Source organism: Gadus morhua, chromosome 15 (assembly GCF_902167405.1).
Source record: "Gadus morhua chromosome 15, gadMor3.0, whole genome shotgun sequence".
Classification (NCBI taxonomy): Eukaryota; Metazoa; Chordata; class Actinopteri; order Gadiformes; family Gadidae; genus Gadus; species Gadus morhua.
Window position 1 is genome coordinate 5,754,544 of NC_044062.1, and position 14,590 is coordinate 5,769,133.

Here is a 14,590-nt window from a genome sequence, read left to right on the forward strand (position 1 = left end):
TTCTCTCCATACAGTCATGCGCAGCAGAAGGTATGGCTCCCGACTAGTTGTTTTGGGAAAACAGAAAACTAATCCCTCCCCTCTTCCGCGATACAGTCGCGGAATGGTTTGATGATCCCTCCCGATTACTGCGACGCTAATATGGCGAGCTGGGGATTTGTCGGCCAGTTGAAGAAGTATCAGGGAAAAAAAGATTTTACCCAACCTAATCCACCATCACATTATACACCCTGCGGGGGGACTATATGATTAAGCGAGAATACAGGAGATTCCATTACAAGATTTGGTGAATGATCCTAATCACATGTTGCCATCCTGGAGGTAGACCAGATTGAAACCCGGGGTAAAAACCCAGGGCTAACCCACGTGGGGGTTGTAAGGGGTCTGCGGGTGAACGTGCTGAACTAAAAGATAGCTTCTTAATCCACGGCTAGCCTGAACCATAGTAGCGAGGGGAGGTCAAGAAAGATCGTAGCAGAGACTCTGGGTGAAGTGTGAGTCGGTTCTCTCTCTCTCTTTCTCATTAGCATAATGAAAGTGTGTCATGCGCTGGGAACACCGTTGATGGTGGGCGGAGGAGGGGGGAAGGGATGCTTCTTCCTGGAGGTTGTCATGACAACCGCATCCTCAGAGGCTGTGCACTAATGCCGGCGCGACTCAGGGGGGGAAACCGGGGCTCCGTGGGTTACTGGGTCACTACTGTGTCACGTTGCTTACCAATGCAGAAATAACCGAGTTGTTCTTTTCGACATATGATTGGAAAAATAATGAGATTGAGGTAGAGAAAGCAATGAGTTTCACGTCTCACGGGTAGGTGCTGGGGGGAGGTGAGCTTTATTGATGTACACACATACAACATTGCTCGCTAACAAAACGTTGTTCCTCTGTGGCTGAGGATAAACTCCCTCCGGCTTTCCGGAATCTTGCATTTGTTTATAAACTGCGATGCGAGGCACTGTCACCTGAAGGAAAGTTGCAGAAGATGGAATATAACACTATCCCACTCTATCCTCTTTTAATAGTTTTATCTTTCAATGATGTACTCGACAACGACTCTTTCACATACGTTTCTGAATTGTGAATTGTTTCATCAAGTATGTACATTTTGATCCAAACATGGACAAAAGCTTTTTCGTGAAACAAAAACGATGCCAGAAAAAGGATATCAACATTAAGGAAACTTCCCTGCACGGCAAAATGTATAAAATCCTCAAGAAAACAAGCATATAAATAATAATAAGTGTTAAAATGACTCTAATCTTATGTCATGATGAATGCATTGGTCAGAAAGTGTTATATCATGATTGCAGGCGTGGATATATATCTCCTAATTCAGTGACTTAAGGAAGAACTCACAGTAAAGTTAAGGATTTTAAAGGGAAACGATTGGCAAAAACAAAACAAAAAAACATTCTATAATACAAAGTCCACTATGTCTGCAGCATACATAGTGAAGCTGTGGGTCAGTTCTCAGGACAGCGGCGTACACAGTGGAGCTGCGGTCCTCAGGTCAGTTCTCAACCTCCTCCAACTCGGTCCTTTAACTCAGGCAGGTCGTGAAGCACTTCATCACAGCGTCTCTGTGCAGAGAACCCAAAAGGGGGAAAAAGAGTTAATGATGAAAATAAACCCCGGCTTGAAAGGGCTGTTTCAAGACGCACGTCACCATGCACACGTTGGCAGTGAGGCGTACGTAACCCACGGCGACACATCCAGCACTCGCTCCCCATGTTATTGGCCGGCTTTGGGCGGGGCACGTTATGAATTACTAAGTGTGTTTTGACTGAGCTGGCGGGGGGGCCTAGACGCCGCATGCTTAGGAAGCAGTGGTGGCTTCCTAGGCTGGCCAGGTACTGCCTGTTGAAGGGAGGGGAGGAGAGAGGGGGGGGGGGGGGGGGGGGGGGGGTTGATGCACGGCGGTCGCCACGGCAACCAAGGGAAAAACCTCCTGGCCTACCCGGCACCAGCTCCACATCGCCGGCGGCATGTTGCTATGCAGACTATCTCTTTTTTTTTTTTTTTTTTTTTTTTAATGGCTGCTGCCCTCAAATGCTGTGTGGAGGAGGGAGGGAACGACGTCAAGGTTAAGAGGGAGGAGAGGTGTGGGGGAGGTGGTGGGAGTGACAGGGGGGAAAGGGGGGGGGGGGACACAGCCCTGCCTCAGACATGGAGCGAAAGAGAGGGAAAGGGTGGGCTGGATAAGACCTCTCGTCTGCCTGCACCCTCCCTCCCCCAAACCTCCGCTCTGCTGCGATTGGTCTACCTCGCTCATTCATACCGTAGGCAGGCACACACACACACACACACACACACGCTGACACACACACACCCTGACACACACATGCTCACACACACACACGCACTGACACACACGCGCTGACACACTCACACACGTTGAGACTGACACACATGCTGACACACACACACACACACACACACGTTCAGACTGATACACACGCTGACACACACAGACACACACACACACGTTTGCTTTCAGACCCAAATCGGACGCCTCGTTGTTCCTCCTCCGAATTAGCAGCGTGAATAAAGAACGACTCTGCGTGGGTTTCCTGTGCTGATTAAACACAGGAAACCCCCCCCCCCCATCCCCCCCCATGCCTCCTACGGTGTACCCAGAGCAGAGAGGGGGAGACAGGGGCCCGGCCGGCCTACAGAGCGGCTCCACCAAGTGGACAGCCAGGTAGCGGTCACTAACGGATCACCTGTGAGGGGCCCGGGGGGGGGGGGGGGGGGGGGGGGCCTGATGACCCGATAGCCGGTAGTCAGGGTGACCGGGGTCAGATAAACACCCCCGGAAATTACTAACTTCCGTCTTTAAACACGCTTGATAATCCGATCCTAAACAAAATGAAAAAATGGATTAAAGTAAAGAGGATTAGGACGGAGGAGGGGGTGTCAGCGGGGAGGGGGGGGGGTTCATTTGTTGATGGAAGACCAAAACAACACATGATGTAAAAATGACCATACGTCACCGACGGGGTTTCGGAGGCAACGGAAATATCTAAATGGCACGTATTCACAGCGAAACGTCGGGTTCTGTTTTGGGCACGATATTGGCCACGATCGACGGAACGCCTTTGTTGTCTGGCCCGTGCCGTCGTCAGGTTTGGGGGGGGGGGGGGGGGTTAAGGGGCCAGCGGTGTTTAGCCGTGGGGGGTCTCAGCTGTCAGGATGGATTATCAAGTCGCCTCAGTGCGCAATGCACTTTTCCTTGGAGAAGGTGGGGTGGTGGGGGTGGTGGGTGGTGGGGGGTTACCCTGGGGCCATCGGAACAAACCAATGAGAGACAGGGAGAGCGTCCACAGCTGGAAAACAACATCACAAGCCCCCCCCCCCCCCCCCTCTCCATTTGGCACTTAGCTCGGGAGGCGTGGTGCTGTGGCATATGGCTTTGTGGTAATAAAAAACAAAACGGAGCAATCAATGACATGAACCCAATGACATTCTGGGCGGGGGGATTCTGAACAACAACAAGATCTCCCGTTTGGGTTGTATCCTATGATAGGTAGTAGACATCATAACACCATACCCCCCCCCACACACCAAGCCCGGATTCTTAGCATAGTATTTATTTTCCGTAAAAATACTTATTGTCCTATCACCATCACTGGTCGGTCCCTCAACGGGGCGGTCCAGTTTGTGCGACTTGGTGGTCCATTGTGTTCCTTGGTTGTCCATTTCTTGTCCGAGGGAACAGTGGCTTCTGTGAGGCCACTGTTCCCTCGGACACGGTCCCACATCGAGCACACACCGCGTGGGACAACAAGCCCCCCGTTTGTGTACCACAGAGAGGAGGCGGGATTAGCGCCATACGGCGGAGACAAACAGCAGTTTCGAGGTAAATCAAAACATGTTGTTATGCGCGGTGGTAGCGGCATCGTCACCGCGCCGAACATGGTAAGCAAGTAAACAAGGATGGGTGATAATAAGTTGTGTGTGTGTGTGTGTGTGTGTGTGTGTGTGTGTGTGTGTGTGTGTGTGTGTGTGTGTGTGTGAGAGAGAGAGAGAGCTTAGCCACGCAGCAGAACGTGTGGACTAATGCTGTGGGAAGATTAAAACGACCTTTGCCTTTGATGACATCACACGCACGCGCACACACAAAAAAAAACACACACACTTTCTGATAGTTTCCTTACCTGGCAAAGGGAATGTACGAGATGCCATACCTGAAGAGAAAAATAAATCGATAATGAGAAGTCAAGGAAATAGATTGGCTGCTTTGTAAAAAAAAAAAAGAAATACAGATTTCAACCGGTCAATATAACGCATATCATAGCGAGCATTAAATGTATACCCCAACACAATAACCACATTGGTGTTGAGTTGATTCTCTTTCAATGAAAGGTTGTGGTATATAATATAAATACAATAAATATAAATGTAAATTATAAATGTAGGTTATATTTCATCATCATAATTCAAGGTATCTAGAAGATCATTCGAGCAACTGTAAACCTTCCTGGACCGGGCCATGACACAGACATCTCCTAGCATCCAAACCAACCAACGCACAGACCAGGGCAAAACCAGCCAAACTCAGCTGCAACACTAAATAACTGTCTTACAGTAAATGCCCAACCATCACAGGGCAACAGGAGGAACTGGGTACAGAATCCGAACACTTTAAAAAAATGTGAGGAATTCATGGCGGTAGCCGAATGATAAGCCTGACGGGTCTTTCTGAGAAATGATTCTAATCTCATCTGCTCTCGGCCGGCCATGACGGACCCTCCCAGCTTCACACCGCTCCGACTGACAAGCAGCTGAAGACCGACGGAAAGGGCATTCTTGCGCTTGACCTTCTGTCCCAGGCCAGCTGATTGGCCATTGAAGGAGTGATGCACCAATGACATCCCATCAGGATTTGTTGGAATGGGTCTGAATCAGGAAATGACCCGTCAAGGTAGAAAAGTTATGTTCCCATGTCATGTGGTCTTCTAGTTTTAGAGTTGTGTGGGGCCTACTGTCGTTGCTACTCATCCATCACATGACCGGCTGATTTTGGCAGGGGGGGAGGGGGGAGTTAGGCTCCAGTCCCACGGACACAAACCAAACACAATTCCCGGGTGAGTCCTGTGCAAATATACCCGGGTTTAAAAAAGGAACACACAAGAAGGGCTGACCCGCGAACGAAAGACGACCGAAAGGACGTTTTGGTCTCGGTGTGGTCGACCTTGTGTGGTCGAGGTTTGACCCCCCCCCCCCCCCCCCCCCCGCGGGGTCAAACCTCAGGTGGGGCTTCCTGCCGATAAGTGAGTCACACTCGTGTTGCACGCCCTGATGTGATTCACCTGTGACCCGGGCCCCCACCGTTGATTACAAAAGGGCATTCTTCTCCGTGTCCTGGGTTCACCTCAAGGCCAATCTGCCAGGAAGCCTAAAGTCACAACTGACCGGCCCCTCTTATTGGACAGGATAAGCAAGCCTGCTACGGCTGATCAGTCAGCCAAATCAAAAGGCAAGACGCAAACCTCTGCGAATTGCTAATAAAAAACAATGAATCGTGTACAGCATACGTGTAAATAAATCACACATTTAAAACAAATGTAAATTTTTCTTTTTGATGATGTTTTGACTTTTACCTGCGCCTCAAATCACACGTCCAATAGCTAGCCCCCCTTAACAGTGGTCGGTTAAGTGCTGCAGGATTTGGCTCAGCAGCACGCGCCCAGGGCAGTAAATCAGCTTAGGTGGCCGTCAGCTGGCTCACGTCAACCCCTATTGACATGGAGCTCAGCGCGGAGGCAGCTGGCCTGCAGCCCTAAGCCCACTCGTGTGAGAATATGCCTCTATTAGAATAGGTGTGAGCGATTACAACCGTTTGACCAACGGTTTTATGTTTGCAGAGAGAGGTCACTGGACCAAGCTTACCATGTCATCGCCAAAAACTGCAAGATACAGAAGATGATGGCCAGTAGATTTTTTTTCCACTATACGAAAGAGAGATTGAATAGTTAGACGAGAAGTTATTCGACACTGATTCGTGATATGGGATAGTACAACGGGTAGATGTTTGGTGTACTTACCCAAAACGCCGCACATAGTGTTAAGACAAGGCAGAGCTAGGGAAGGGAAAAGTGTCAAGGGTCAGTTCACATCGTATAATAACGATAACGATCCTGTAGTGCTTTCTATGTAACCAGATTGATTTTGTGAGATGCACACAGGTGCTCGTCTCTGCAAACAAACGTAATAACATTTGGTTTATGGCCCTCAAAGTGCCTAAACAAGTAAAAATCAAACTATAAAAGTGTTTTGCATGAATAAAATATTTGAAAAAATATGTAGAAAAGATTGTGGTAATATGCAAGTAGAATAATCGCTTCGCTTTCGGTGTGTACACACCTCTGACGAACCTTCCCAGGGTATTAGGAGACTAATATTTGCCTTGTCGGATTTTAATTTATTGGGTTATTAAATTTTTTCTTGTCGGCTAAAGTACCATACATGCTGATCCACTCTGCAGTTAAGCCTTGCATTCCAAAATGTCTCTGTCCTGGTCTCTGCTTCACTGGTCAACAGGCATCCTCCCTCATCCTTATGGTTACCGCTAATCTCTTAACCACCGCAATTCAGTAGAATATTCCACCCCTGCACCCCCCTCCACCACTCAAAGAATGGCACGCCTCTGAAGTATTCTCACACACACAGTGGAATCCATTGTCTGGTATCCAAGTGTCCATTATTTGCGCCGTTGTGGATGCAAAGTTGAGTCGGGGCGGAACGCTGGGTTTCCATGACAACACAAGTGTGCAAATGGCCATGTGAGTGACATGAGGGCCCTGGAATGCAGTCTGCCCCAGATGTACGTGGACGCCACGGCGACCGTGTGGACCGGTAACCTAGCGGTGGATCGGTATCCTAGCGATGCACTTCAGATCGGTGAGGACGTTTCCACACGCTTCTAACGCATCTCGGATATGATTTCCTCTGCATTCTTTTAACGGGATGATGATCCATTATAAGCCGGTCTGTCCGCTCATTCATACCCCGTTAGTCTGCAGCAGACTACTCTATTGTTAAGGAATGTTGATCTGAGGTTAATGCCCGCAGCTGATTAACATCCAGCTCAATGTCTTCACTCCCGGCAAGCTGGTTTCTTACTAATATTGGCATGTCATTCAGCCGCCATTTTAAATATTGAGGAAGAAGCCAGCCAGCACGTATTGGGCAGTCAACGGCGAGTGAATAGCACCAGCTCACTTGTTTTAGAAACAGCCAATGTTTTGGGTCAATACGTTTACCAACTGCAGGTTGCAACTGCAGAAGGCCTCAGGCTTGTGGGGCCTGGCGTTTATGATAGCATGCAAGAATAGATAACAGAATTTGCTGTAAACTGAGCGGCACTGATAAGACAAAACGAGGCCACACCCATGTATAGTTGAGTGCAGGTCATTATTCAAAGCTTAACGTACAGTTCAACTCGAAGCTTAAATGAATGAACAAATAAGAAAATGTAATTACCAGCATGACAATGGTGGCAATCAGTCTTGTTGGTTCAAACATGCGTTTGAGTTGTTTGAATGGTCCCATTAGAAAACAGGTGCTTTGAGGGACACATGAGGGAAAAGGTGTTTAAATTCACATCGAATAACGAATTGCTGCATTGGTGTGGGTTTCTCCACAAACAAAACCGCCGTTACAATTAGTGCAATACCGGCCTTCCTTCAAACATCCCCACAAAACCTGGTTAACAACACACACACATACACGGTCCTAACAATTTGAAAAGGCTAACAAATGTTCATCTTTAATTCCGCGCACGACGGTGACACGTTCTGGGGCGCTTGACGTAACCCTCAGCCGCCCCCCCCCCCCTTCCCTGATGCTCCGGTCGCTCAGACCGCTGGTGGGCCCCTGACGACGTCATCTCACACACACACACACACACACACACACATACACACACACACACACACACACACACACACACAATGTCCTTTCACACGGACAGCGTCGGGGCCTAGCGAGCGAGCGAGTGAGCGGGGGCGAGCTCGCTGCCGATGAGTAGGCAGCGAGTGAGGGGGCTGTGTGAGTGAGTGGCGTCACTGCTGCAACAAGTGCACCCTGACAGCCTGGAGCCCCCCTCGCCCCCCCCCCCCGCCCTCGGTTGCCCGGCACTCAGTGGGTGGGACGCAGCAATGCCATCCACCACCAGGATGCTGCTGCCGGAACCGCCGCTGCCACCCAAGACAAAGACTAATTTAAGACCCCGACGTCAGCGCTGACATCGCACCCAGGGCTTTATCACCGCAGCACCCACTGTGGTGACGCTCGAGTAAGGCTAGTTGCTAATTATGCATTTGTGTGTGATATATACACACACACACACACACACACACACACACACACACACACACACACACACACACACACACACACACACACACACACACACACACACACACACACACACACGCACACGCACACACACGGGACACAGCAAGATGTATATATAGATAGATATTATTTATGTAAACAAATGAATGAATAGTTAAGCTAGCTTCACATGCTCCTTGACTAAAGGTATCTGGGGAAGCCTTTTAATGGGGCTGTCGCCTCATTTGTGATCTGATCTCCCCAACAAGTAGTCATAGGAAGGAACCACTGACCAGACTCGCACTTTGTATAACTTGCAAAGAAAACCATTGTCTCAAATTCTTCAACAAAGAACGTGGTGTTTCAAGTTGAATGTGGTTTTCAAAAGATGACGTTGAATAAACGTTCAAAACAGAACATTGGTAAGACTGCATTTGAACTTCAACTAAATAAAATACGACCTGATGGTTACTGAAGGATTTTACAGACGATGTCAGTTGGAGAACGGATCTGACGACGAACACAGAACCAAACAACGTGAGCCGTAACCCTGGGCTCTGAAAACAGAGGATGACTCACTTTGCTTCTCTCATCTCTACACATATTGACACAGGACACCTCAAAACAAAAAGATCGCCCCCAACCGCAAGAGTTGGAATCAATACCTTTGCAAAGCCGTTTTCTCGTGATAAAACTAGTATCTCTTCAATGGCAATTTTAAGCAATGAGATCAAACTCATGAGGTTATGGGGCCAGCATAGTGTTACTTCAAAATGCTACCATGTGAAGAGGCTTTATTCCCTTAAGGGCCTCTGTAGTTAATTATAGTTTAATCAACATTGATCCAGCTTATCCATCCATTGTTCTACATGCATAAATAAATCATAAAAAAAATGTTTAGTAGCATAGAATGGCTAAATCCCCATAAATCATCGATAACCTTAGTCAATGGCAAATGCCATGTGATGTACACATAAAATAATGCATCGAAACACAATGGTGACCAGAATGACATGCGCTAAACATAGCATTACTGTGAGGCCAGTCACGGGACTGGAGTAAAAAGGTCATCGTTGCAGCTTACCTGGAAAGTGCTGCGACGTTTCCTATTGTGTAGAAGACAGCAAACAGTTTGATCCCACCTGGGAGGAACAGCAATGCTGCGCCCTGGCAGGGCAAAAATACAAAAACAACAGCTTTTGGTCGGCTTCCTAGTTACACATTAACGGAGGTAGGCCGGTGCATAACATGAAAGCTCCTTGTCATTTTGACTAAATTAAGTTGTTACACTTACACTTAGGGCATTTAACAGACGTTTTTATCCAAAGCGAGTTAAAACCATTCATACACACATTCACACACCGACGGCGGAGTCAACTACGCAAGGCCGGCTCGTCCGTAGCCTTGCTCAGGGACACCTCGACACTCAGCTAGGAGGAGCTGGGGATCGAACTAGCAACCTTCCGGTTACAAGTCAACGAGCTCTACCTCCTGATTACATGTTTTGGCGGTTATCGTTTTGTTTCCCATAGATAGGGCCCCCCCTAGTGTGAGAGGAGTGAGATGTCCGATGGTAAGACGATGGGTAATTGCTAATAACACATTTACTCGAGGGAAAGTACAGCTATCAAAACATTCACTCAGTCAGGTAAAAAGCAGCTCAGTCCAAAAGCACGAATATTACTGAAAAAGGTCCTCAAGATATGGCCTGGGGGGTTGTTACCTTCCTAAGAACCGTATTGGAATAAAAAAAGACAATAAATTTGATATTGGATTAGAAAACCCTTTCGTTAGCAATTATGTTAGCACAACTGAAAACTGCTGAATAAAAGTAAACAGGAAAATGTCTGGGCAACCCCAAACGTTTGAACGGTAGTATACATTTTATTACAAACTGCTGTTGAGAAACAGGAAATTATAGCGCAAAAATTTTTTGAAATGGGCGACCCATGTTCCCATGTTCAAGATAGATATCAGGTACAACTTGGTGGTAGAATTTCCATATTTCACGTAAATTCACTGTTCTTACAAGCCGCTGTTGAATAAAACCTCTGCTGAATGACTAAACAGGAATATTCAAACAGATATTTACAAATCAAAAGGACAACGAAACGTGTTATTGTCTCAAACTAAAAAAATACATTTGAATTTTTTTTTATTAATAGTGCAACTCTTTGCAAAACTGTCAATTTAAAGTGAATTTTTCTTTTTTGCATGCATTTGAAACGTTATCCAGGAAGAATGCGACAACAACAATAAAAAGCTATAAATTCCATAAGCTCAACAGGTGCTTTCCAATAAAAATAACTACTTTCTATTAAAAAACAGAACTACTACCCACAGGAAACGTGCTGTCGATGCGGTTGCGACATCAGAGGGGAAACCGGGCGGACACACACACCATTACAAAAGACATTGACATGCAAAACATCCCCATCAACTCAAGACAGATCCTCCCAGTTCCTCACCAGTATGGAGCAGAGGACGCCGGCGGCGAAACAGATGACAAACCATTTCACCCTGGTGCTGTAGTTGAGCGTGGAGCCATCCAATATCTGCAGAACAACAATCAGAGGATGTTACGGGGGCAAGACGTGCAAGCCCACCAGGACCTGAGCCTTCCGTAAATAGAGGGAAGTGTGGAGCCTGTGTTTATCATGTTTATAGTGGAAAATACCCCCCCTTCCTCCCACCACCCACAACCAGCGCCCCTGCATAGTTCACAACACACACACACACTAGTGTCTGTCTATATATGAAGTTCTGTTTCATTAACCACGTGTGCTATAACACCGTTGGACATAAGAGACAGTTGATAGGAACACAGGCTTCAGGCAAGAAACAACAACACTGACACAATGCGACACATGCATGTTGCTTCTCCAGTTTCGGGTTTCTTAGGAGTCAATTAACAGAAAAAGATCATGACAGAAACACTGAACCATTATTTCCAAATCTTACCTCCTTTGATCCTGCTCCCAGTGAAAGCGTGCAAAAGGTATCAACACACACATTTAATGCATCACTGTTAGGTCAATCAATGTTACTGTTATGGTGTCACTGTTATCTCATCTAAAACAACTACAGTGTGTGAATATGAAGAGGAAGCACGTGACAGCTTGGATCAGGAGTCATTGCAGATGTATGCAATGGACCATATTGAGTACGAGCTTCGTACGAAAGTTAACCTTACGTTTCAAACCAAAAAAACCGACTGTTAACATATAAATCATTGTCTATATTAACAGTAACCGTCACTACACTGACATAAGATTACCTGCGTGAGCCCCGACTCCTCGTTGTCTTCGTGTCCGCTGAGCACACGACGCAGCTTGTCCATGGTCGAGACAGAGCTGGACAATGTTGTTGTTGAGTTTTCCGCTGATCTCTATGTACTTGTCACCTAAAGCGCTTCGTTTTGTTCTAATTAACTTTGAGTAAAGTGTGTATCAGGCTCACTACAGACTGGTTTCCGGGCTGGTCCGGGCGGAAGTTTCTCGCTGACGTCAGTAGAAAGCAGACGGGACGTCCCCGGGACGCGCTCTGTGGGCACCGCCGCGTTACGGGGCGTATTTCCACCCCGAGCGTGCCTCAGTAGGAGGGGTTTCTGTATAGACTAATTTCATAGGTCGCAGCAAGTGTCCCTCAAATCTTTGGGGGCGGGTCGATGTTTACACTAACGCACGCCATTGGCGTTGTCAAAAACTGGGATTGGCTGCCGGAAGGAGAGCGTTATGTCAAGTTTTAGTCCACGCCTTGTATAATATGGCTATTTTATAATGCATCCATAATGCGTGCACACGAGGAGGAGACAATTGAAATGAACCTCGCTTTTTTTGTTTTTAAAGCATATCATGGACTAAATTAGGATGAACAAACAGCTTATGCCTAGTAAAGTTTAGGTAAACGATTTTGATTCTTAAATAATCCTCACTTAATTTTCCAGGGGCTGGAAATGCAAAGATGTGAGGAGAAGAATCGCCGACGCGACCGACCACCGTTATCCTATTAACAGAATCCTGATTCCTTTCCAACCGTAGGCAGTCATATGACCTTCCCACGAGATGCTCCACTCGGTCACATGGTTTTACTGTTCTCTCACAGAACTTCATGATCAAGTATCGGATTATGTTGTTGACCGGCGACACTTTTGCATGTATGTGAACCATGCACTTTAATAACCATTTGCATATTTTTGGAGTCTATGTTAATCGAGTGCATGACAATGGAATTATACCAAGAGCAATGCCATGACTTATGTCTTGACATTCAGGATACTCTGTCGGTGTGAGTTAGCAAGAGTGAGCTGATATAATGGTTAATGGAGTGAGTTACAAGTTGATCATCTCATGGAGATCAATTAGAATTTCTCATTACGAGTACATGATGGTTGTAAGCTGGCTGCCACAAGGTGAAGTTTGCCTCCCAAAGAGGCGTCGTTGACAGACAGGCTGGGTTATGTGGTAAGGGCGCCATCTAGTGGTTATACACACTGGTGTAGTCCAGGGTATACGCGGGTATACGGCGTATACCCACTTATTTTGCAGTCATCATAGCGTAAACCCACTTCTGAATCCCCCCAGATGCGCACCATTCAGCAGTATCTGCAAGCCAAATTTCCCTCTTTTTTGCGTTCACAGTACACCAAACGCGACGGGGCGACAAGATCCCATACAAGTGAACGTAGAGACGCGTATCGGGCGAATTTTTCGCGAGAGAAAACCGGCGTCAAGTTTTGATTTGTCGCGTCACACTTTCGCCGTCGACAAATTCGCTCGAGGTGAAATATTTCAACTTTGACGCGAATTTCGCGTGATGACAGCCAATCAGCGTTCAACAGCGTGGCCACTGAGTGACATATGTAACGTAACAGGCAATCAGCGTTCAACCGGCCAACTCAGTGCAGTGCAGTCCGGGGTGAACTGCAGCATGGAGGAGAAAGTGAATGTTGCCGTTTGCGACACCCGGAGCTCTATATATAATAGTATATAATATAATTGTATATATAATATCACGGCCAAAAGCCCTGTGTGCCATGACCCACGCTACTCTGCCTCTTATTGGCTAATACTCGCTGCCTTTTCCGATTTGATTGTTGAATAATTTGAATGATGATGTTCAATCATCATATGATATTCATATATATATATATTGATATTATATATATCTAACGAGATGATTGATGTGGAAGAGAATGATGTACGTTTTTTTAATCTAAGGTGAAATATGAACAAGGATGCATTGTCAAATTCAGATCTGAAGTATTTTATTTAAATAAATGTTCAAAAAATTACTGAAACACCATGTTTGCCTCATCTATATTTTACATTCAGGCTGCCTGTGTGACCAGTAATAGCTACAAACTGCTCCTGATCAAGTCATGTTAATTTTATAATAGTGGCCCACTCCGGCGCATGCTGTGTTGCAAATCAGCTGCTCAAAGACACAGTTTACAAAATAAATTACTGACTTGCCAAGTGAGAGAATAGGTGTCATTCCAGGAATAAGGAATAGTTCACTCAAAATGCATAGTTGTCTGTCACTAGTCTGTGGGCCAGTATTGATTTAGTTTCATAATCCTTCTTCCCTGAGATCAAGCAGCAGAAGTTATGTGACAATGACCAAATACTACTGAAGGATTTTTGGGTAAGCTAAATAGAGTAGTCTCACATGTAACTGTTTCTAATACAGAGCGTTTTTCTGGGCTGCGTTGAAAAAAGGGAAAACATTTAGAGTATACCCACTTCTCCAGGGACCACTACACCACTGGTTATACAGTTCAGTGTCATGTTTGGTGAGGACAAAAGAAGGTAAGGAAAACGACGGCCGAGTTTGTCACACGCTACAGTATTTTTTGAGAATTTTTAGAATTTTGGTATGAAATTCATCAGCGGATTCCAAAATCTTGTGACAAAATGACTGCGCAGCTGTTTGACTTAATCACGTAGGCCTACATGTAGTTGTCATAAGCATCTCTCCAGTGATTTTAGAGCCCAACACAGATAAATAAATGCTTACCAAGACTTATCAAGACCCAACTGCTGTCCCATCGTCGGCGAAGATGTGAATGAAAGCGCACCATTAACTTCATGATCAAGTAGGATTATATTATTTTATCTCTTTAAATAGCTCTGGTGAGTTGAACCCTGACGGAAGAATTTGAAAGGCATCATATAACTATCACATCAACTATCGAGAACAAAACCTTCCATAAACATCCGTAGGCTACTATAACAAGATAAGATGCAGT

The 14,590-nt window shown here is 46.2% G+C and overlaps 1 protein-coding gene across 1 annotated transcript; it reads right to left on the reverse strand.

The window, feature by feature from the left end:
• Window positions 1–815: 815 nt before the first annotated feature.
• On the reverse strand, window positions 816–11,913 carry sft2d1 (SFT2 domain containing 1). Its single transcript, XM_030379121.1, has 8 exons — window positions 11,618–11,913; window positions 10,809–10,895; window positions 9,425–9,507; window positions 7,486–7,567; window positions 6,048–6,083; window positions 5,893–5,951; window positions 4,158–4,187; window positions 816–1,580 (listed from the first exon to the last, which is right to left on the reverse strand). The coding sequence occupies exons 1-8, from the start codon at window positions 11,678–11,680 to the stop codon at window positions 1,541–1,543; spliced, it is 480 nt and encodes a 159-aa protein (XP_030234981.1). The 5' UTR covers window positions 11,681–11,913; the 3' UTR covers window positions 816–1,540.
• Window positions 11,914–14,590: the final 2,677 nt, after the last annotated feature.

Bases quoted from the DNA above. Each gene is read 5' to 3' on its own strand.
- sft2d1 (XM_030379121.1), bottom strand. From the start codon at position 11,680: ATGGACAAGCTGCGTCGTGTGCTCAGCGGACACGAAGACAACGAGGAG. The intron at 4,188-5,892 runs GTAAGCTTGGTC...TTTTCTCTTCAG, and splicing joins CAGTTTTTGGCGATGACATG to GTATGGCATCTCGTACATTC. The intron at 1,581-4,157 runs GTAAGGAAACTA...TTCTCTGCACAG, and splicing joins TCGTACATTCCCTTTGCCAG to AGACGCTGTGATGAAGTGCT.